Genomic DNA, 22165 nt, shown 5'->3' on the forward strand with positions numbered 1-22165 from the left:
GGGGCGATTCTCCCGCCAGGCCCCGCCCGCTCAGTCCCGCTCGCGCACGCGCACAGCGCGCTTTGTTTCCCCCTCCCCTCGGCGCGTCTCGCTCCCCACCATTTTGTGCCGTGATCTCCAGGTTCGCTGCTGGGTTGCGCTGCGTTCTCCTGCGCGTTCGGGCTCGAGGCCAAATATCGAAGGGGCCTTGATGGCGGAGAGTCAATCAGCGGCCGGACTGGGGGATTTCACATCCCTTGGTGGGGCCGCGGCTTTTGGCTCGGAACCTGAAACCCGGCGGCTGAGCGAGCTGCGAGTCATCGACCTGCGGGCTGAGCTCAAGCGGCGTAACCTGGACAGCGGCGGCAACAAGAGCGTCCTCATGGAGCGGCTCAGGAAGGTGAGGACGAAGCGCGGCGGGGGAAGCGGGGGGGGAGAGCGGCGTGCGGCCATCCGGGTCCTTTGTCTGTGGCGCTCTCGGCGCGTGCGCAGTCGGGTCCGGGACCCTGAGGGGAGCGGGGCCGGCGCTGAGGGCTGAGGAGAGCGGGGCCGGCGCTGAGGGGAGGGCGGCTCCGCTGCTGCTGCGGGCACCCGCGGGGTGTTGTTGGCCTGTCCCCTTTGCTGCCTCCGCTGCCTTCGCGCTGTTCTGTGGCACCGCTCTGTGGTGTGGGCGCCTGTTCTCCATCGCTGCTCTGAGCGCGGCTCGGGTTGCGCTGAGTACAATGTGAGATGGCCTCGGCCTGTCCGTCACCGCCTGACCCCGGTGTCCGCGCGTCCTTCCCCGCTTTACTCTCCGGTTCCCCCGACACACGCACACGGGCCTCTTCCCCGTACCCATTCTCGTGTTTCTCTGAGCCGTTCGCAGAATCGGTAAGCTGGGAAGGGATCGCACTGGGTCGTCTGCTCCAGCAGGATTTTGTCCTAGAACCCATGGTACAGTATTTCGTCCTGACTATGTCCAGTGACAGAGACTGCACACCCTCCCTGGGCAATCTATTCCAGTGCATGCTTACTTGCACTGTAAAGAATTTTATGCTCCTATTGAGGTAGAACTTTCTGTGCATCAGTTCCTGCTCTGATGCTTGGCACCGCTACACTTGACCCTGTTCCATCTCTCTGACCTCTCTGGAATGTGTTCCCACAGACTTCCATGAGACCAGAACAGCACGCTCAGCCTTGGCTCTTTTAAGGGGTCTAAAAAGCCTGCATATTAAAAGAAACCTCATTCTCCTGAGCAAGTCTCTCCTAGTTTTATACTGTTAATATGTTTATCTGCAGAGCAGGGAGCTTTGCTAAAGCTCCCCAGCTCTAGATTTGCCTGTGGGGATGTGTTACACCCTATTATTTAGCATTTCTGACAGGTGATACAGCTGCCTGGCTGTATGACCTGAGCTAGGGAGGGACACCAATGTTTTTCTTTAAAAAATCCTAAAAAATGCAGTTGTGGTTAAACCCTAGCAGGAAGCCAAGCACCACATAACTCTGTTATCAGCACAAACTCCAACCATAGCCCTCTGTCAGCTGCTGTGAAGGGAATTAACTGCCCCATCCAAAGCCATTACAAATGCACAGCAGCAAATCATACTGGATATCATCTGGTGTCTCCAACAGGCCATTGAGGAGGAAGGAGGAGATCCTGATGAAATTCCTGTGGCCTCAGAGCTGACCACAAAGAGAATGCCAAAAAGAACTAGCAAAGGTACAGTGTGTGGATACTTGCACTTCTACTGTTTGCATGGTGCTAGAACTTGGCATACAAACTTGTTTTCTCCTGTTGAATTAGTTTAATTTGAAAAAAAAAATTGCTTTTTACCTTGTGGGAATGGTGGAAACTCCATTTGTGGAATGGAGTGGGAAATGGTAAAACTCTCTTGCATTAATGAGCAATAACAACTTTAAACCTGTGTCTTATTAGGAAGTTTTGAAACTCAAAGATGAAACTGTAAATTGCGGGTGTTGCTGTATTTGTGACCATGAGTAGAATTGTGTCAAGTACAGAGCAAGCAGCTGCAGCATAAGCTTCATGGAAGCCTCTATAATTTGTAAACTTTAATTATATTTAACTATACATTGCTTCAAAATATTAAATGTTGCACATGCCATTCTACACGTGGCTTACTTGAGTTGCTGATAACTTGTTCTTAAAGTATTTTCTGATGAGAAACAGATTATTAAGCTGCTTTTTTTTAAGACAGAGAGGCTAAAAATAGAAAAAGAGCTGTTGTCTTTGAATAGCAGTATGAGGTGGAGGTGACAGATGTGCATAAATGTAATTTGTATGTCCAAGATCTTGAAAGTGAACACTTAATTCTTAAATCTGTTTAATTAAGGGAGGTGTTTTCATAACAATCTTAAGGTGTTACTCTTAAATGGATTACCCAGAGGCTGTTGTGTCTTTTTAGGTATTGAAGTGTTGTGCAATGAGACTGTAGCTTTAGAAAAATACTGTAGCATTAAAAAAAAAATACTGCTGGTAGTTCATGCTGTGTGCTTTATGGGGTGGCAAGGGGGCCTCAGTTACATCCATACAGACCCAGACTTTGAATCAGCTTTTTCAAGGATTACTTTTATAACAGATAATTCACAAAAGCTTAAACAAAGTACAAAATGTAGTGCTACATCTCACCATAGTGCTGCTGTTTGTAGGAAGAAAGCCAGAAGAAGAAGGTGTGGAAGACAATGGTCTGGAAGAAAACTCCAGAGATGGGCAGGTAAGTGAATGATGATTGCAGTTACTAAGAATGTGCATTGTGTGACCTGCAATAAACACACATTTACCCTTTTCTCTGTGTAGGAGGATATTGAAGCAAATCTGGACACCTTGCAGGACATTGACATGATGGATATCAGTGTGCTAGATGAAGCTGAGATAGATAACAGCAGTGCTGTGGACTGTGGGGAAGATTACAGTCCTGACAATATTCTCGATTCCCTGTCTGATAACAAAGATAATGTGGAAGCAGAAATGAAAGAGCTTCCTGATCAGCTGACAGAAAATGAGGTGAGTGAGGAGAGGTCTTTGTAATTTTTCAGAAGATATTTGATAGAGATATGGGCACATGAAGAAGGGATTTCAGTCCAGTGGAATACAGGACATGAATGTGGTCTGGATTCTATTCCCCATTCACAGCTCTCATGTCCTACTCTTACAAATGGTAAATATTCTTGAGGCTTGAAATGTTCTCAGTAGACAAATCACCATCTTCCTTACCTTGCAGCTTTGCTTGCTGTGAAAGGAGCCTGGAATTGAAAATGCTATATTAGTTTCTGTATTCCCTCTTCTGTCTGTATGTTGTATGTGTTAAAGTGTATATGTGCATACAGCCAGCCATCCAGGTATTTATATGTATAGGGAGAGAGAAAAAGAAATTTTCAACTTGGGTAATTTGGATATTATTTCTGCAGAAATAATGCTCTGGTTTAAGGAAGCTGCTCTGTTTTCTCATACAGATTGATAAAAGAAGAACTTCTTGTGTTACCCTGTTCTGATATTGTCACTTTGACTTGGTTTTGAGAGCAGTTTGCAATGTCATTTGCAGACAGACTGCATTATCCATGTGTCACATTCACTCCCCAAATATTATCCTCTTGGATCCTTGTGGGTTTGTTTTAATTTATTTTAGGTTGTTCACTCATTACACAACATATTCTTTCTTTGGAGTCTGCATATCTGCTTCAACTTCGTATCATTTACCTTCTGTCACCTGAAAAGGGAGATTTTCTCCAAGCCTTTGTGTTTGATTGGTCTGTCAGTGCCACAGGAAAGCCAAGACCCCCAAAATCAGCATCCTGTTCTGGGCACCCCTCACTGGGAGTGCCCTGGAGCAGAGAGTGGTTCCAGTGCCCTGGGGAGGGTGACACAGTCCAGACCCCTGTCCCAGCTCTCCTCAGCTGTTACTCACTGCAGGCACTGGTGGTGCCCTGAAGGACTCACACTGATCCCTTTATGGAATAACAGCATTAATATAATAAAAAAATTACAACAGGTAAAGGTTCCAGGATTGCTGCTGGTATCTGTCTGCAAAATACCCCCACCACATTAACCAGCTTTAATTCCTACCAGAAGCTGGCTGGAGTTCATCATTCATCACACTCAGAGTACAATTCTTACCCACCAGACATCCCTAAAGGGGAAAAGACAGGTTCAGACTGTGGCAGTGGAGCCTTCCTTAACTTCTCCCCACTTTTAACTCACTTTTATACTATTTTTACATTCAGGTGGAGCTTGTGTGACTCTGATTTTCCATCAGTGAGGGTGGGCATGCTTTGGAGGTGGGTGACACCAGTGTGACATCTGAGGTGACTCTTGGCACAGAGCTGGGTCAACAACAAGAAATCTTCTGTCTTTTCCTTTGGCTGAAAGCTGCTCTGAGGCTTAGCAGCTGCAATTTACCACTGAGTCTCTTGCAGGGATTTCAGTGCCCCAACAGACCAAACAAACTCAAAGGCTTGGAGAGAATCTCCCCTTTCATGGGACTGAACACAGTGGCAACAGCATCCCCTTCACCTGAAATCAATTTTGTGAGATTCTATAAATTAACTTCATGTAATGGATGAGTTTTGATTGCATCTTACCCTCCCCTCATTAAACAAAAAAAAATTTTGGGGTATGTTTTCAGTTTGGAAGAGTGTAAACCTAAGTCATCTTAATTTCTAACTTTTTTTTCACTTAGAAATTAAAGTTAAAAAGTGGGAAAGTGAAAAAAAAAATGTTCAGTAACCACAGAAATGTGAGATAAGACTCTAAGAGTAACTTTGAAATAGACAATGTCCTGTTGAAATTAAAATGAAAAGTAATTGGAGAAAGATATTTAAATATCAGGTATGTTCACACATTGCTCCTCATTTCTGGGTCACACTCTGAAGTAGCAATTGAGATTAAAATATTTCTGGTTTTCTTGAAAGGGAAAATTAAATACAGCTGTACTCTCCTTAAGCTGCTTTTGGTAAGAAATACTTTCATTCCTTTCTTACTCTTTTAGGAAGATTATGATGAGATTGAAAACAATTTAGAAGCCTCTTCAGATTTAATTGAAATGAAGGTAAACTGAAAATGTAGCTGTATTTCCTAGCTGTATGTTTTAATATGAATATTTACTGAATTCTCATACTGCAAAAAAGAAAATGTGACCATAACATGAAATTGTACCAGAATCCAAGACCTTGCTCAGCACAGTGTGTGAATTGAGGGTGCCCTGTGGTTTTTTCCCTACTTTTCAGTCAGCTCTCAAGATTTCCTTCACTTTATGGCAGATAAAAAGGGGCTTGTACTTCTGATTTCTTCTGTCTCCCACAATTATATGAATTAGTAGCTGGGTTTGTTTCTTACTATGTAGTTAGAGTTGTGGTATACAAAGGTACTTTATTGGTCTTTTTATAATTCAGATTTATTTGGGAGAATGCAGTTATGGCTGATATTTTGATGTGGCTTTATTGTGCCAGAAAAGAAAATATAAAATACTCCTTATATAAAATATTCCTTTCCAGTGGATGGTGAGAAAAAGAGCTAAATGTGGTAAATTAATTTATTTAGTTTTCAATTTTGGGATTGAGTAGGGAATTGTTATTATTCTGTATTAGAAAATGCATTTTATAAAATCCTCATTCTGTCATCTTTCTTTCCTAAACAGAAAATGGAGAAGCTACACTTGGAGCCAGGTACTGTTAAAGAAAAACATATTCCTGTCTTTTCAACTAATACTTTTTAAACCATTAACTATTAAAAAACCCAAGCAAACAAACATAATTTGCATTATTTTTATAATGGACAATCCAGATCATGCAGGGTCATAGAGATTGGAAACCCAATCATATCCCCAGATCTGTGAAGTGATGCTTGAAATACTTCCAGTGAAATGAAATGGTTTAAAAACCTGTTAAACTACATAAGTGGATTTAGAGAAGTTTAATCACAGTTATAAAAGCTAAATATTCTACTTGTAAACAGATCTTGTGATATTGCACACACCTTAACTCTGTTACTATGTAGAGAGCAGTGAAAGCAGTAAAAAGATATTGTAGGGCATTAAAGTTTAAAGATTAGTTACTGGATACAGAAGAAAGAAGAGAGTTTCTTCATGGAAATTTCATACAGATACTTTTCCCTTTCTGGACTGCAAACACACTCATGCACCATCAGAAGATGCCCAGTTCTCATGTTGGACTGTCTCTGCTAAAAGAATTTCACAGAAATTTAAAAATTGAACTCTCAGTGCCTTGATACATTGAGTTAAGCATCTCGGACTCTGGAAGCTAACTAGAGAAGAAACAGAGCTGAACGATTTGCTGAAGAATATGAAGGCTGAGCCTGAAGTTTTTTGTTAAATCTGTGGGGGCATTTTTCTTGGCTGTTGAGGTGCTAGGGCTGATTTGGCAGGGTGTGAGAGAGCAGTTAGCGTGGTAGGTGTAACACTGTGTACACTAGGGTTTTCCAATCTCTGTGTAGCTTAGCAGTTCTCTTGGTGTTAGTGTGGCAGCCATGCCAGTTCCACATTTGTGATTTGCTGTATTTCCCTGGTGATTAAATCTTGTGCCATTCTATTCCTGTTAAATCCGTAGAAAATGAGAAAATACTCGACATTTTGGGGGAAACTTGTAAATCTGAGCTACTTAACGAAGAACAACCTCCCGAAGCGGAGCGGCCGCGTGCGCAGGAAGCCAGTAACGCGGGGCCAGGCAAGAGGCTGGCTGAGGAAGAGGACGCTCTCGCTGCCGCTCAGCTGGAGGAAGATGCTTTAGCTTTGGACAGCAAATCGGCCCAAGCTTTGGCAAGGAAGGAAGCAAAGCGTTTAGTGGTAGCAAAAGGGGAGACAAGTGAACAGAGCCCCGAGGAAGAGGCCCCGGACTCTGAAGGTGTAGTGGTAGAGACCCTAAGCGATCAGAGTAGCAAACGCTCCCAAGGCCTGGAAGCCTCTAGTGGGGAGGCAGCGGAGAAAGGCGCAGGTGCCGAAGCCAGAGATAGCAAAGAAGATGGCAAGAGAGCAGAAGACAAAGCTAATTCTGAGGAATCTTCCCCTGCCACTAAAGAGTCCTCAGCCAGTGAGGGCGGTGATCAGAAAAAGAGGTTTGTTTTTTCTCCGTTCTAGACCAGATGCTATCTTTTATCATTGGTCCTTAAGTGATGCGAATAAGCTGTTTCCTTCAATTGGCCTCCGAGACTGATGAAATTGTAGCCTATTCCTAAAGGTCTCTTTTATTTCTCCATGTGCAGATATTTTTTATTTTTTTTAAACGCAGTGGGTTTGATTTCTTTCCTTCCTCAACCTTCAAAGGTTGTTTTCCCAAATTAGTCTTATTTGTAACCATCTTCTTAATGTAAGTCTGTTTAAGAATCTGACTTCGTTATTTCTTGTCAGATTTCTTAAATCCAGTATACAAAGGTGTGTTTTCGTTTGCAACATATTTTCTGGTAGGTATTTAATTTTAGCTTTTTTCATAGTTTATATTTAGTCACTTTTCTTTCTGACTTGAATAATGTGTTTTGTCTTTAGCCCTGTTGAGGAGGACAGAGATACAAAGATAATCTCAAAAGATGAGAAAGGTATGTTTGTTTTTAGATGTAGAACTTGAATGATTGCTTGGATGGCTGCTTGTCTTGGATGAGTTATTCAGTAGAAATTGGTTGCAATCTATGCAGCTGTTAAATAGCATAAATTCACCTCTTTCTGCATTTTCTTAGTAATGTCTAAATAAGTATTTTCCTTTTATGCAAACACTGTTGTGTTTGTATCTTGATTTTTAAAGGTCAATGTTAATACATGGCAATTATGTTTTTTTGGCACTGGAGATGCCCACTAACAGTTGTTAGGAACCTTTTGCAATTGTTTGCTTTACTATACACTTGGAATCCTCTTTCCCATTTTCTGTTTTGCTGAAGTAATTTGAGATCCAGTATTCACATTTAAATGCCACAAATATTACAGCTTAATGTTGCCTTGAAATTATATTGATTTTATTAAACTTCTGTCCACACAGATCCTATCTATGGTGCAAATAGGCATCATAAACAAGAAGAATATATTTTGATCAGTGACAAATACCTTCATACTTCTTGCTTTTAATAACCAAGCGAGTCTTTGCAGCACTGTTCTCTTACATGCTGCTGGGCAGGACATCAGCACTTTAAAATATGGAAGTTCCAGCAATTCCTATAAAAATCAAGAAGGTCATTGTGAGGAGGAATTGGATTGGTTTTAATTGGGTTTTACAACCCAGACTCACCTCCCTGTCAGCTGCTTTTTCCAGGATCCTGGGTTATGCCTGTTTGCACAAGCTGCTGGCCCTCCCTTGTTAGGGTCAATTTGCCTCTTGTTTCCAGTCTGGAATCTCAAGTTCTCTTATTTCAGAATATTTCAAGGAGTTTTCTGTGCATGCTGTCCTTTACCTGAGGACTTGAGTGCATTATTTTTGTGAACTGAGAACACCCTTCCATGAGTTTGCTTTCAGAGCAGCCTTGAGGAATTTGGGTGTCTGAAACCACCTTGCTTCTGCATTCCTCTGTGCTCCACAGTATTTGTTTTATTCATGTTCTGGCTTTGTGAACAGCAGTGAGAGGGAACTGCTTGAGTGTAACATTCTCTGCAGTGACTGAGCCTGAAGGAACCTAAAATAGTATGTACAAGTCAGGTGTGACTCATACATTCCTATTTCCCACTTGTATGAAAGGGTTTTATTTAGGATGAAGAGTTTTCCATATTCCATGCAAGAATTCTGAAAACTGTCTTGTCAACAAGAGTGCAGAAAAATAAATTTATGAGCTCGCCCTGCTGGGTTTGGCTGTTGATGGATGCACATCTGAAAGATTTCTCCAGTGTTGATGGTTCACTCCCAATTCCTGCATTGTTCTTGGTTCAAAGTTAAATATTTTCAAGTCCCAGTATTTCTTTGTCTTAAAAGTGCAGAACCATTGCAGGAGCACTTTTTAAAGCCTTGTGGGAGGGCAAAACCTGACATTAAGACTGATCAATCCTTAATCAAAAAGGATATTAACATAGTTTTAAAAATCTTTTAAAAATGCATTGGTAAAATAGCAGAAAAAAAGAAAAATGAGCACTTTCTTCAGGATTCTGGTGCCAGAGTAACTACAGACAGTAATTTTTAAATTGTAGAAATGTGTGGAGTAAAAGCATCAAAGCCTTTGGCTTAGCTTTTTAAAATACCAGCACAATGCATCTCCCATGTGTTTGTGTGCATGCACTTCTGAGCCAAATGATGGCACAAGTGTACTCACCTTTATACAAAAAAAACACCTCTTTTTGGGTATTTTGTAAGAGATTGATACAAATCACTGCATTCTTCCCTAGGAAACCTGTTTAAATATTAATTTAATTAATAAATATAAATTTATTCTTAATATAAATTTAATATTAACTATGTTCTCAGTTACTTGTGCCAGTGACTGAAATTATCAGGTTGTAGAAGATGGAAAGGCACCCAAATAAAATAGCATTTTGGAAAGGTTCTGGGAAAAATGACTTCTGTAAAATTCCATTTATCACCAAAAAAAAACCCAAAACAGAAATATAGAAGCAGGGAGTTGGATTGAAACTCATTCACTGAGGCCTTGGAGCTGCCCAGACTGACAGAAGGACAGGACAGACATTTCAGAGGAGACTGGAAACAATCCTTGTGTGAGTGCTTCATGCAAACACTGAACCTTGGGCTGCAGTTCATCTTTAATCACTTCATGGTGGGTGTTCAGACTTGGCAAATTCATCAGCATTTATTAAATCACCTTTGTAGCTGAGCTGCAGAATTGGCCAGGGGTTTTCTGGAATTCTTGCATGGTTTAATTTAGGTCTGATTTCCTAAATTCCTAGGCCAGGTCTTTCCTAAGGTCAGACTGAATCCCAGCTGAGGATCTGTGTGGGGAGAAAGAGAAATTCCCTTGGTTTCTTGGTGGTGACTATTTTTCTTTGAGAGGAATTCTGCATCAGCATTCCCTTGGAGTTAGGATAAAAATAAGATAAAAATTAGTTAATATAAAAAGACCTGAGCACATGTGGGGTGCAGACACAGTTCCCACAGTTCCTCTGTGTTCTGTAAATTACTTGGATTTATCCTGGCATGTTTTTAAGGGCCTCATTAAGTCAGAGGTGCCCTAATCCAGTTGCTTTCTTGAAGAATGATATATAATATTTCTATATCAAAGCTCATAGTTCCACCCAAATTTTTGCACTTGTACTGCTCCTTACCTTCAGCAAAGCAAATCATGGGAGGAGAATATCACACAATGCATTTCTTGCTCTGTGATTTAAAAAAAAATTAAAAATTTGTGATCCTGCTCTGTTTTAATTCACATAACAATTCAAGTAATTAATCCAAATAATTAGGATTTGGGGTATGTTTTGGTTTTTCTGTTTGTTTTCCCACCTAGGTCGCAGTGCTAGCAGTTCTGGTAGAAACTTTTGGGTGAGTGGATTGGCTTCCACCACCAGAGCTACAGATCTGAAGAATCTGTTTAGCAAATATGGGAAGGTAAGGAGTTGTTTATTAATTTTTGTTGGTGTGTTTTTCTTTTGGTGTGTGGTTTGTTTGCACAAGTTTATTTGAAACTGTTAATAAAACTTTTAAAACTCTCATCACTGAAAGTACCCATGAAAAGATTCTAATTACCAAAAATACTGTGAGATATCAAGGAAAAATGCACATTGAATGACTGGAGGTTTTTTATTCTGTTGCCCAGAATATATAAAAATAAATATAAAATTCCATTTGAAATAGTCAGTAACTATACACACACTTCTGTGCTGCAGTGTGGGATTTTCACCTGAAAATTCACAGGCAATTGAATTAAATGCTTATTAAAGATTTCCTTAGGAATAAGTAAAATATGCAGTAGATGTTGAGACAGAATTACTGGGGAATATCTTAGAAATTGCCTTAGTAACTTAAATTTCAATTTATCAGGAGTTGGCAGTTCCTTTGAAAAACACTTGTTTGGGTAGTTTGGGATATGGGGACGTGTTTGGTTTTGCAGTTGCTGTTAAGGACAGACAAAATGTCAATATCAACTGGAAAATTGAAAGAGTTCAATAAAAAGCTGATATCAGAACCATTAGTGAGGATTTTTGTCAGACCTCTGAATCCTATTTACAGATTACTACCAGCAGATTGTAATAAAAGCAAATTGTGTGTGCTGGCAATCAACCATTGGATGTTTTACTGATAAAAATACTCTGGAACTTAAATATGATTTTACAAATAGGTTCAAAAATTGATTGGTTGTAGCACAGCTTGGAGTTTAAAAGTCATGGGACTGGTAAAACCTTTTTAAAGCTCCTTGTAATGCTATAGTTGCATTGATTTGCTTAGAATTCCATCTGGTAACCTAAAATGTTGGTCATGGAGATGTGCCACAAAACTTTAATTAAAAGCTAAACAACAGCCAACCTAGCATTTGGCTCTGATAGATGTCATGGTACATTGAGTCATTTAAATAAAATATTGTTATTTTCTTCAGGGTGTTAACAGAGTTCCTGGAAGTAGATGTACTTGTGCAATAAAGCAAATGCTCAGAAGTAGGTTCTTTATTCAGCTGTACTTTAAAACATCTCTCCTGAAATATGATTGATTTCTGTATTACAAAGTGAGCTGTCCTGAATATCTGAGCATATATAAACACCATTTGGGTGATTTTTCAAGCTCTAGTTTCTGGGGAAACTTCATGTTTCTTAAAGATTGCAGAAACATTGTTGATCTGCCTCAGCAGAAACACATAAACATTTTTTGGAGGGAAGGTGGCACTTAGCAGCTGAGCATTAATGTGGAAATCTGCTTAAAAATTTATATTGGTATTTACTATTTTATACTAAAGCAAAATGATGTAAAGTTTAGATGCCTTTTAAATAAATTTTATTGTCACTTGTCACAAATTTTATTGACAATTTTATTGTCTTTCTCTGGACAAGATTTCAATCTTTAGCTCCCACCTCTTGGTTCAGCTTTTTTAGCATTCCAGTGATAACAGAAGCATGGTTGGCTCCAAGCATTGCACCTTTATATGTGTTAATCTCTCAAAACCAGAACTTTCCTGCCTGGTAGTGGCCAGGAATTAAAAAAGCAGAAATGGAGCTTGTAGTTGGTGCTGTTTAACCTTGGAGACTTTTCACCAGGGAGAGTAATTCCATTTTTTTCAGCACTTAGCAGATGAACATTAATGTGGAAATCTGCTTAAAAATTTGTATTGATATTTAATATTTCATACTAAAGCAAACTGATGTTGTTGATGTAAAGTTAGATGTCTTTTAAAACAAATTTATTGTCACCTGGGAGGTCTTTCTCTGGAAAATAATTCAATCTATAGCTCCCACCTCTTGGTTCAGCTTTTGTAACATTCCAGTGGTGACAGGAGCATGGTTGGCTCCAAGCAATGCAAAACCAGAACTTTCCTGCCTGGTAGTGGCCAGGAATTAAAAAAGCAGAAATGGAGCTTGCAGTTGGTGCTGTTTAACCTTGGGGACTTGTCCCAGGGAGAGTAATTCCAATTTTTTGGCACTTAGCAGCTGAGCATTAATGTGGAAATCTGCTTTAAAATTTGTATTGATATTTACTGTTTCATACTAAAGCAAACTGATGTTGTTGATGTAAAGTTAGATGTCTTTTAAAACAAATTTATTGTCACCTGGGAGGTCTTTCTCTGGAAAATAATTCAATCTATAGCTCCCACCTCTTGGTTCAGCTTTTGTAGCATTCCAGTGGTAACAGAAGCATGGTTGTCTCCAAGCATTGCATCCTTGTTAAGCAGAATCAAAATCAGAGTCTCAAAACAGAAACTTTCCTGCCTGGTAGTGGCCAGGAGTTAAAAAAGCAGAAGTGGAGTTTGCAGTTGGTGCTGTTTAACCTTGGGGACTTGTCCCAGGGAGAGTAATTCCAATTTTTCGGTACTTAGCAGCTGAGCATTAATGTGGAAATCTGCTTAAAAATTTGTATTGATATTTACTATTTCATACTAAAGCAATGTGATGTTAATGCAAGGTTAGATGCCTTTTAAAACAAATTTATTGTCAGCTAGGAGGTCTTTCCCTGGAAAAGAATTAAATTTTAGCTCCCACCTCTTGGTTCAGCTTTTGTAGCATTCCAGTGGTGACAGAAGCATGGTTGGCTCCAAGCAATGCAAAACCAGAACTTTCCTGCCTGGTAGTGGCCAGGAATTAAAAAAGCAGAAATGGAGCTTGCAGTTGGTGCTGTTTAACCTTGGGGACCTGTCTCAGGGAGAATAATTCCTTTTTTTTTTTGGGGAAGGTGGTGGGGGCCAAGGTGGTGACCAACGCTCGCAGTCCCGGCGCTCGCTGCTACGGCTTTGTCACCATGTCCACAGCTGAGGAGGCCACCAAGTGCATCACCCACCTGCACAAGACAGAGCTGCATGGCAAGATCATTTCTGTGGAAAAAGTGAGTACTGGGCCTCAGAGATGCTGAATTCCCAGCAGATTGTGCAAATGGTCGAGGCCACATTCTCAGCTGATGATGTGCAAAATAAATTTCAGGCAAAAAATGAACCCGCTGGGAAGAAGACAAGTGAAAAAAAAGAGAGTGAAGCAAAGAGAGAAACAGTCAGTGAGAGGTACTGTGTTAAAAATTCTCCTACCAAAGGTGTTTTGCTTCAGTCTGTGTTGATGTCAGAGAAAAGTTAAATTACAGTAAGAATTTCTGTGGCAAAAATTGATAAAAGGAGTACAGCTTTTACTACAAGACAGACTTGAGTTGATGTTCAGTGCCTAAATTAAAATGTTCCTATTGTGTGCTTTAAAGTAGGCATTGGAAGGTTGCATTTTCAAGCACACCTTTAAGTTTTAATTTTAATTTTTAATTTAGCCATATTTGAGGTTTAGTAATGATTGTGGGGCTTTCATGTCTTAAATCTGTAGGAAAGATATGAGAATTTTGATCTGTGTATCACTATTTCCTCATTACCTCCTGTCTCACTGGAATAGGGTTTCCTCCAGGTCCCAGACAGTTAAAACAGAATTGTGCAAGATCTGTTCCCAGATCATGTTCCTCTTGAGCACTGTGCTCTTCCTCTCTAGCATTGCTGAAAGAGGCACTAAGAGAGTAAATTAAACACTGAGAACTTTGCCTTGAATTATCTTCTTGAGGCATAACTTCTGTTAAATGCTATTTGCTGAGAATTTTTTGCTGTTATTTCACCCAGTTGCCTGACAAAAAATGATTCATTGTCATGTTGTGTAAGAAACTCTGGGTATTAAGCACAAAGTGGTGTGAATTTGTCCTCATGCTTCCAGTTGAGATTCTGAATCCTGGCCCAGTTTGTTGACTACTTGGATAGTCTGAATATCTTGTTTTATGGTGCAGGAAGTTGTGGGAGGAAATATTTGGAAATCTAATTATGATTGTTATCACATCAGAATTCTACTTTGTTGCTGGCATTTCCCTTGAATTTTTTTTTTCTCTTAGTCTGTATTAATCTAATCTTTATCAATATCTATCCACAGACCTGGTGGTGCTAAAAGAGATGAGAAATCTGACCAAAAAGATGATTCTAAAAAAACAGAAGATAAAGATGAAAAGGAAAAAAAAGATAAAGATGACCAGAAGTCTGGTTCATCAGATCAGTCTAAAACTATTAAATCAGGTAATTGGGTTGTTGGTTTTTATACAGATATGTTGATGTAGGAATATTTAATTGTAGGTAGTTCTTTCTAAAGATACTGGGATTGTTTCAGATACTTGGGTGGAAATCCAGAATGAGTAAGGGGAGATGTTTAACATTAAAAGAGGTGCCTGGATTAGGTGGAGTGAAAAAATTGATTTTGAAGAGAGAGTTAAATGCCAATTTTCACATTTTAGAGAGCATGGTGTAGCAATGAATGGTGAAGGTCATAAAATTCCTTTCTTTCCACTTCTGATTTATTTAGGAAGTAAAGGAACAGAGAGAACAGTAGTCATGGATAAATCCAAAGGAGAACCTGTTATTAGTGTGAAAACCTCTACTACATCAAAGGACAGAGTAAGTGATGCTTCTGCATGGAAAACATTTTCCTTAGAAACAGATCCTGAATACTGCCAGGCTCTGTACAACCCACACTTGTCTTGCCAGTTTGTCCAATTAGAGTTTCTAAAACATGGTTTTAATTAATAAAATCCCTCTCATTTGGCTGGTACAGCACTCAAATCCCGCCAAACAAATGGGGCAAGGTATCACTGTATTAATATATGGTGTCTGTAATGATGAAAAATAACAACTTTTGGAAAAAAACCGTGACCAAGCTTTGAGATGTGAACTGTACAAATGGAAACAGAGCTCAGAGGATTGTTTATGGTGGTTTTCCTTTAATAAATTGAAGTTTCTCTTTTAAATACAGAGCGTTAAGAGCCAGGACCGCAAATCAGAGAGCAGAGAGAGACAAGGGATTGTCCCCTTTGACAAAATCAAAGCACAGAGGAAAATGAGGGAGGCAGAGCAGCGCCGGTAAGAGCAGCACTGACATTCTGTGGGGTTTTATCCCTAAAATGGATACCATTTTCACTTCTAATCAAATAAAACAAAGAAAAATGCCTTCAGTTTCTTTTCCTCACTTGTAATTTTGTTCTATTTTTATCAGTATCTATGGAACTTAATTTAGTTATTTAATTATTTTTGATGGGGCTTTTTCTTTGTTTTCATATTCTTTATAGGTTTCATAATGTTTAAAGGTGATAGTTTCCATCCTTCAAATTCCTTGTTAGAACTGTGACCTGGATTCCATGTTCTCCACACATTACAAAACTTCTATTTCTCACCTAAAAGTAGTCAGATTGAAGAGGAGGAAAATGGTTTTGTTATATTTATTGAGGAGGAAAAAGTTTCTCCCTCCTAGTTAAATTCATGAGCTTTAACTCAGGAATCATTTTCCACCATACCATCCTGCCTTCCTTCACAAAAATAAAATACTCTTCACAAATACTTTATGTCAATGTAAGAAATTAACTGTGAGTATTTGAATTCAGACTCTTGTGACCATATAGAAATATTTGTTTGCATTTGGATTCAGATTCTTCTGACCATACAGAAGTATTTGTGGGCATTTGGGTTCAGATTCTCCTGATCCATAGAAGTATTTGTGAGCATTTGGACTTAGATTCTCCTGACCATATAGAAATATTTTGTAGGCATTTGAATTCAGATTCTCCTGACCATACACAGCAGTATTTTTGGGCATTTGGATTCAGATTCTCCTGATCCTATAGAAGTGTTTGTGTGCATTTAGATTCAAATTCTCCTAACCCTATAGAAGTCTTTGTGGGCATTTGGATTCAGATTCTCCTGACCATATAGAAATATTTGTGAGCATTTGGGTTCAGATTCTCCTGATCCATAGAAGTATTTGTGAGCATTTAGATTCAGATTCTCCTGGCTATATAGCAGTATTTTTGGGCATTTGGGTTCAGATTCTCCTGACCATATAGAGTATTCCCCCCTGGGGATGGGTTTTGTAGGAGTAATTTGATCAGTCTCTAAATAAATTTGTGTACATTGTATCTTCCCTCCATGTGTGTTAATTTCAAGGGGATGATGCAAGTTTGCGGCCACTGTAATTTTAATTTTTAGCACTCTTTTGACTTCCTTTCTTTGCTGAAGTATTGGAATAAGGCTCCCAGTATTACCAGTTAGATTGTGCCTGGGCCAGTCTGACCCTCGCTGCTGGGCCAAAGGCAGCAACTGTGGTGTATCACCCCAGAGATACCTTGGCTTGCTGGAGAGTGCAGCTGGGCACTGAACAAGTCCAGGCTTGTTAGGAACCCTGTTTACCTCAGGAGGAAAGCTTCAGGCGATGGTGAAGAGAAAAAGGAGAGGATTCTGCTGAAGGGTTTAATGTCCAGAGGTTTATTCCATGGTTACAGAGGTCTGAACGTGAGCAACTGCTCCAAGGCCGCATGGTCTGATTCACCTTTTAAGCTCAGGGACAGGGGGAGGGGAGGGGACAGGTGAGCACCAACCAGGTGAGAGGGGCAGGGTCTCAAGGGAAAAGGGACACCCAGACAGGCCAATGACCCCCAGGCCTGAGGGGCATCCTTTGAACTTGACCAACCACACAACGCCTTGCTGGAATGTTAGGCCTGATGGACAGGACTCACTCAGCATGGGGGCGAGGGGGAAGGGAGAGAGGTGTAGGCACACCTGGGGAAGTGACCTGGAAGTCCAAAATGGGACATTACAGCACACCACAACACTGAAGCATTGCCTGTGTCACTTCTGTCTCTGCTCCACAGCACCCGCGAGCGCCGGGAGCGGCAGCAGCACCTCCAGACCATCCGCGAGCGCGAGGAGAGGGAGAGGCTGGAGATCGCTCGGGAGAGGCTGGAGATCGAACGGCAGCGCCTGGAGCGGGAACGGATGGAGAGGGAGAGGCTGGAGAGGGAGAGGATGCACATCGAGCACGAGAGGAGACGGGAGCAGGACCGGATCCAGCGCGAGAGGGAGGAGCTGCGGCGGCAGCACGAGCAGCTGCGCTACGAGCAGGAGCGGAGATCCGCCATGAGGAGGCCCTATGACATAGATGGCAGGTGAATGTGCTGGTCTCACTGCTACTGAGGGAACCCCAGCCAGCCCCAAGACAGTGAACAGCAGGGGAGACACTCTCTCATGTCCCCAAGGGTACCAAAGGCAGCCAGGCTGATCACCTGCAGCACAAGAGACACTGGAAAAACGGAGAAGATGAAGGGGTCTGCTCTTAGCAGGGGTTAATCCAAGGTTTATTCTAGGAGTTCTGGAGGAGCCCCTACACCTCAGGGGGCTCCTGCTGAGAGCCCCGGGAGAGGTGCCAAGGTTACATTTTAAGGGAGATGGAAACCTAAAATAGATAACATTTTATTAACCCTAATAAGGGATGGATACTGGGAAATGGACATTTAGGTCAGTTTATGGGGGTTGACCCCTGGCCTCTGGCTGATCACTCAACATCCTGGACCAAAGCTTCTAGATGGAGAGGATGGGATGCTGAGTGATTGACACAGAGACAGGGTGGGGATTTGGGGATGATCTCAGCAAAGGAAAGGGATTACACTGGTAAAGGGGGTACAATCTGGGGTAAACCATTTGGGAAAGATACAGGGATACAAAAATAAAACTATTACAAAGTATAAAAACACACTACAACTGGTAAAGCCACCAAATCCTCATGATGCCAGTGGGAAATGGCACTGCCAGATTCTGTCTCATCTGCATAGACTGGAAAAAGCCATACAAGTGCTCTCAGCAATTTTTGGTTGCATTGAGATGGTTGTGTTTAATAACCCAGGTTTTTTGACACCCTTTTGAACCTAATTTCCCTTCTTTGGGTTTGGAAGGAGGAACAATATCAAAAGGCATTTATTGAATATCAAAGATACCCTTGTCGCAGGGAGAAATGACACATCTGACTCCATTGATATCAGAAGGCTAATTAATGACTTTATTATACTACATTTCACTACATCTAGACTGAATCTGCACAAGCACTCAACTGCACCAAATCTCATGACTTCCAGCCAACAGTCCAAACACACATACCTGGATTCAGTTGGTCAATGAATCCAAACACACCAGAATCCATTACCAATTCCCTTCAGGTAAACTCTCTTCCACAATACATTCCACTTGTGCACACCAAGGGGAGCAGCAATTGAGATAAGAATTGTTTTTTCTTTCTCTGAGGTTCCTCGCTGCGATTCCCAGAAAATATCCTTGGGAAGTTGTGCCTTGCTTTTCTCTGTGGAGAGAAATGCAGCCACAGGCATTTATTCTGTGGGCTGAAATGAGTCTGTTCTTTGTTTCAGGAGGGATGATCCATACTGGACAGAGGCAAAACGAATGGCCATGAATGACAGGTACCACTCAGACTTCAGCCGCCAGGATCGCTTCCATGACTTCGATCACAGGGACCGTGGCCGTTACCAGGAGCACTCAATAGACAGGTTGGTGTCTCACCTCTGCTGCTGCTGACAGCAAAATACAAATATGTATTTCATGTCACATTTTGCTTCTATACTCAGTTTGCATTTTATTTTTCAAATGGCTGTGGAATTTCTCTTCTAAAACTATGAAAAGATCTGTACAGTGCCATGAGTTAAAGCTTCTCCCAGGCTTGGTCAGAGTTTTTTTCCAATCTGTTTCACACATTCATAGGATTCTGAAAAATAGTATTGTAGGCACCTAGAATTTTAACAAGAAGTTTTGGTTTATACATTAGGACTAACTCTGTTTCCCAGAAATCCAAAATGTGGCATGTTTTCCATATTTGCTGTTTATGCCTTTTGTGGATAATATGGCATGATGTGAGAGCAGGATTTTTCATCTATGTTGTTAAATAAATGGATTTTTATAGACTGCTGTGGGTTTTACTATCACAGTCTGATTCTAATTGTCTGTTTCTAGGAGAGATGGATCCAGAACAATTATGGGAGATCGGGATGGACAAGTGAGTTGCTTTTATAGAGCTACAGAAATATCTTTACATCTTATAACCTGGTTTTCTATAGTGTGTGTGTGTCAGATTACATTTCAGCAGTTGAGAATTACATTATATCTACCAAAATATGTTGGAGTAATCAGATTGTTTTCAATAAGATTAAATTAAATTTGAGTATTTGTTTATTATAAAAGATATCGTTATTCTGATAGAAATCAAAGCAAGTGAGTTGTGTCAAAATACACTATTCCAAAAGATAGCTTAGAAGAGGCAAAGGTACAAAGCAAATTCACTTTACATGGTTAAAACTGAACTGTAGAGATGTTTGTGGTTGAGGGCTGGGGAAAAGACTTTCAGGGCTCATTCAAGCAGTGACAGGTGAATTTTATGGAGTCATAGACTCCTCAGTGGCCTTTACTGTGAGGTTTGGAGGGACCTGGGTAGGCTGGAGAGTTGGGCTGATGGGGAATATCCTGAAGGTCAAGAGCAGGAAATGCAAAGTCCTTGGCTGATGTTACCAATGTGCATCAATAACTGATGGGAGGGAGGATGTGGATAAGATGTAACAAGGTGCCACAAACTGGAACACAGTTCCATCTGAAGAGGATTCCAGTCCCCTTTAACTGGGAGCTCTGGAGCAGGCTGCATGGAGAGCCTGTGCTATCTCTAGCTGGGGAGATCTTCAAAACCCCCTGGGAAAGCCTGGAGCTGGCTGACCCTGAGCAGCTGTCAGGAGGTCCCTCCCCTCCCAGATGAGGGTGAGATGGAGCAGTTGCAGCTGTGAGCAGGTGTGTGACAGCTCTGTCCCTTCCAGCACTACCCAGACGAGCGCCACGGGGGCCCCGACCGGCACTCGCGGGACTCGCGGGACAGCTGGGGCAGCTACGGCTCCGACAGGAGGATGAGTGAGAGCAGAGGGATCCCCCCACAGTCACGGTTAGTGCTGCCAACACCTCTTCAAAGCTCTTCTCCTGCACCTAAGGAGTGTTCCCACATGTCAAAGTTTTTGGAAGATGGTATTTTGTTTTTTCCAGCTTTCACCAAATGTGTGTTGGATGGACTGCAGATATTTGATGGCTTGTGCATCTAAACATGCACTCGCCTGATCTTTTTAATAACTTCACATCTTAAAGTCATAATGCTTTCCATTAATTTTTGTCATGGTGTTCACAGGGGTCTTAGGATGAGGGAAGAGATGAAAATGTTGACTCCATGTTTCAGGAGGCTTGATTTATTATTTTATGATATATATTATATTAAAACTATACTAAAAGAATAGAAGAAAGGATTTCATCAGAAGGCTGCTAAGAATAGAAGAGGAAAGAATAACAAAGGTTTGTGGCTCTGACTCTGTCTGAGCCAGCTGACTGTGATTGGCCAATAATTAGAAACAACCACATGAGACCAATCACAGATCCACCTGTTGCATTCCACAGCAGCAGATAATCAATGTTTACATGTTGTTCCTGAGGCCTCTCAGCTTCTCAGGAGGAAAAATCCTAAAAAAAGGATTTTTCATAAAATGAGTCTGTGACAAATTTTAACTAGCATTCCTATAAACCTTGCTAATTTCAGGATAGTGGTTCTCCCCCAATATCTTTTTTACTCATCATCTTAGTTGGTTCGAGCAGAAAAATTTTTCTGAGATTTTACTTAAAAGATAACAATGTAAATATTATTAAGATTCACATGAGCCTTGATACAACATTTGTGTAAGTTTGTGACTTAGATTCAAACATAAAAACTATTCCATGTGCTCTGGCTCGTGTGACAAGATGGGAATTTCCTGTGTTCACAGGGATGGACGTGACTGGGGAGATCACAGTCGGAAGTTTGAGGGGCACCAAGATCGTTCCTGGCAGAGCAGCGTGGATGGAGGGATGATAGGACGGGATCATGAGAGATGGCAAGGTATGGCTCTGCACAGCTCCTTAGCTGTGCTGTGTGAAAAAGAAAATTCAGACATTATCCTTGAAGTAAAACTCTTGCTGGGGATATAAAGGGATTGTTTGAACTTTTTTAGGTGGCGGTAGAGGCAGACCTGGCCATGTGATGCATCGTGGAGGCATGTCAGGGTAAGAACTTTAAAAGGAGCAAAGTGTTTGTTTTCCTGTTAAGGGACATTTTTTCTATTTAAATTGACAAAGGGAGTATCAGTTATATAATTTGTTACTTAAATATCAATGAATAATTAAATATCCCCATGGTTTTTATGTAATGCAATTCATGGAAGAATGAAAACAAATAGAACGCCCATTCTAGCAACCTGAGAGTACCAGCATGAGAATACTGAAATGTCTGAATCCCTTTGCAGGCGTGGCAGTTTCATGCAGGGTGGCAATCAGAGTCAGATCATGCACGGAGGAGGAATGCAAGGAGAAGGATTTGCTGGCCAGGAAAGGGCAAACAGACCGAACGATCCTCGGTTCAACCGTCGCTACTGACTGGGTTTGGTTTTTAATGCAAGGTGGCAAGTGAAACAAATCTGTTACCCCAGGGTTACCATTAATTGTAACTTATGGGCTACTGTAAGTGTAATTTTTTTTAAGCTGCTGCCATATTATGTCACTCAATCCAATGTGAACTCATTTGTTTTGTAAGGTGTTGTTCATATCCCATTTAAAAATGTTTGTTAATGAAGCATTCCATTTTCCATAAATAAACGCCAGTTTACAGTTACTTGCTTTGTTTCAGCGGTTCCTGTCAAACAGATTTCTTCAGCTTAACATTGTTTCAAAGATGAAATGCCAAAATGCCTTAGAGGTGTCCCTTTGCACTCCCAGAAATAGTGAAATATT

The 22165-nt window shown here is 41.0% G+C and overlaps 1 protein-coding gene across 2 annotated transcripts; it reads left to right on the forward strand.

Moving 5' to 3' along the window:
• Nucleotides 1–91: 91 nt before the first annotated feature.
• On the forward strand, nucleotides 92–22046 carry LOC132084499 (scaffold attachment factor B1-like). 2 transcript variants are annotated; one of them, XM_059489634.1, is made up of 21 exons: nucleotides 92–379; nucleotides 1591–1678; nucleotides 2626–2690; nucleotides 2774–2980; nucleotides 4962–5021; nucleotides 5610–5637; nucleotides 6538–7042; nucleotides 7470–7519; nucleotides 10355–10455; nucleotides 13222–13371; nucleotides 13467–13543; nucleotides 14433–14572; nucleotides 14856–14947; nucleotides 15303–15409; nucleotides 17191–17484; nucleotides 18736–18873; nucleotides 19334–19376; nucleotides 20182–20303; nucleotides 21166–21278; nucleotides 21391–21442; nucleotides 21682–22046. In XM_059489634.1, the coding sequence occupies exons 1-21, from the start codon at nucleotides 191–193 to the stop codon at nucleotides 21809–21811; spliced, it is 2751 nt and encodes a 916-aa protein (XP_059345617.1). In that variant the 5' UTR covers nucleotides 92–190; the 3' UTR covers nucleotides 21812–22046. The 2 variants fall into 2 exon arrangements, with proteins under 2 accessions (XP_059345617.1, XP_059345618.1); XM_059489635.1 differs by lacking the exon at nucleotides 4962–5021.
• The last annotated feature ends 119 nt before the right edge of the window (nucleotides 22047–22165 follow it).

Source organism: Ammospiza nelsoni, chromosome 27 (genome assembly GCF_027579445.1).
Source record: "Ammospiza nelsoni isolate bAmmNel1 chromosome 27, bAmmNel1.pri, whole genome shotgun sequence".
NCBI classification, from domain to species: domain Eukaryota; kingdom Metazoa; phylum Chordata; class Aves; order Passeriformes; family Passerellidae; genus Ammospiza; species Ammospiza nelsoni.

Coding starts and splice junctions, on each gene's coding strand:
- LOC132084499 (XM_059489634.1), top strand. CDS start 191: ATGGCGGAGAGTCAATCAGCGGCCGGACTGGGGGATTTCACATCCCTT. Junction 2,691..2,773: donor AAAACTCCAGAGATGGGCAG/GTAAGTGAATGA, acceptor TTCTCTGTGTAG/GAGGATATTGAAGCAAATCT. Junction 2,981..4,961: donor ATCAGCTGACAGAAAATGAG/GTGAGTGAGGAG, acceptor TTACTCTTTTAG/GAAGATTATGATGAGATTGA.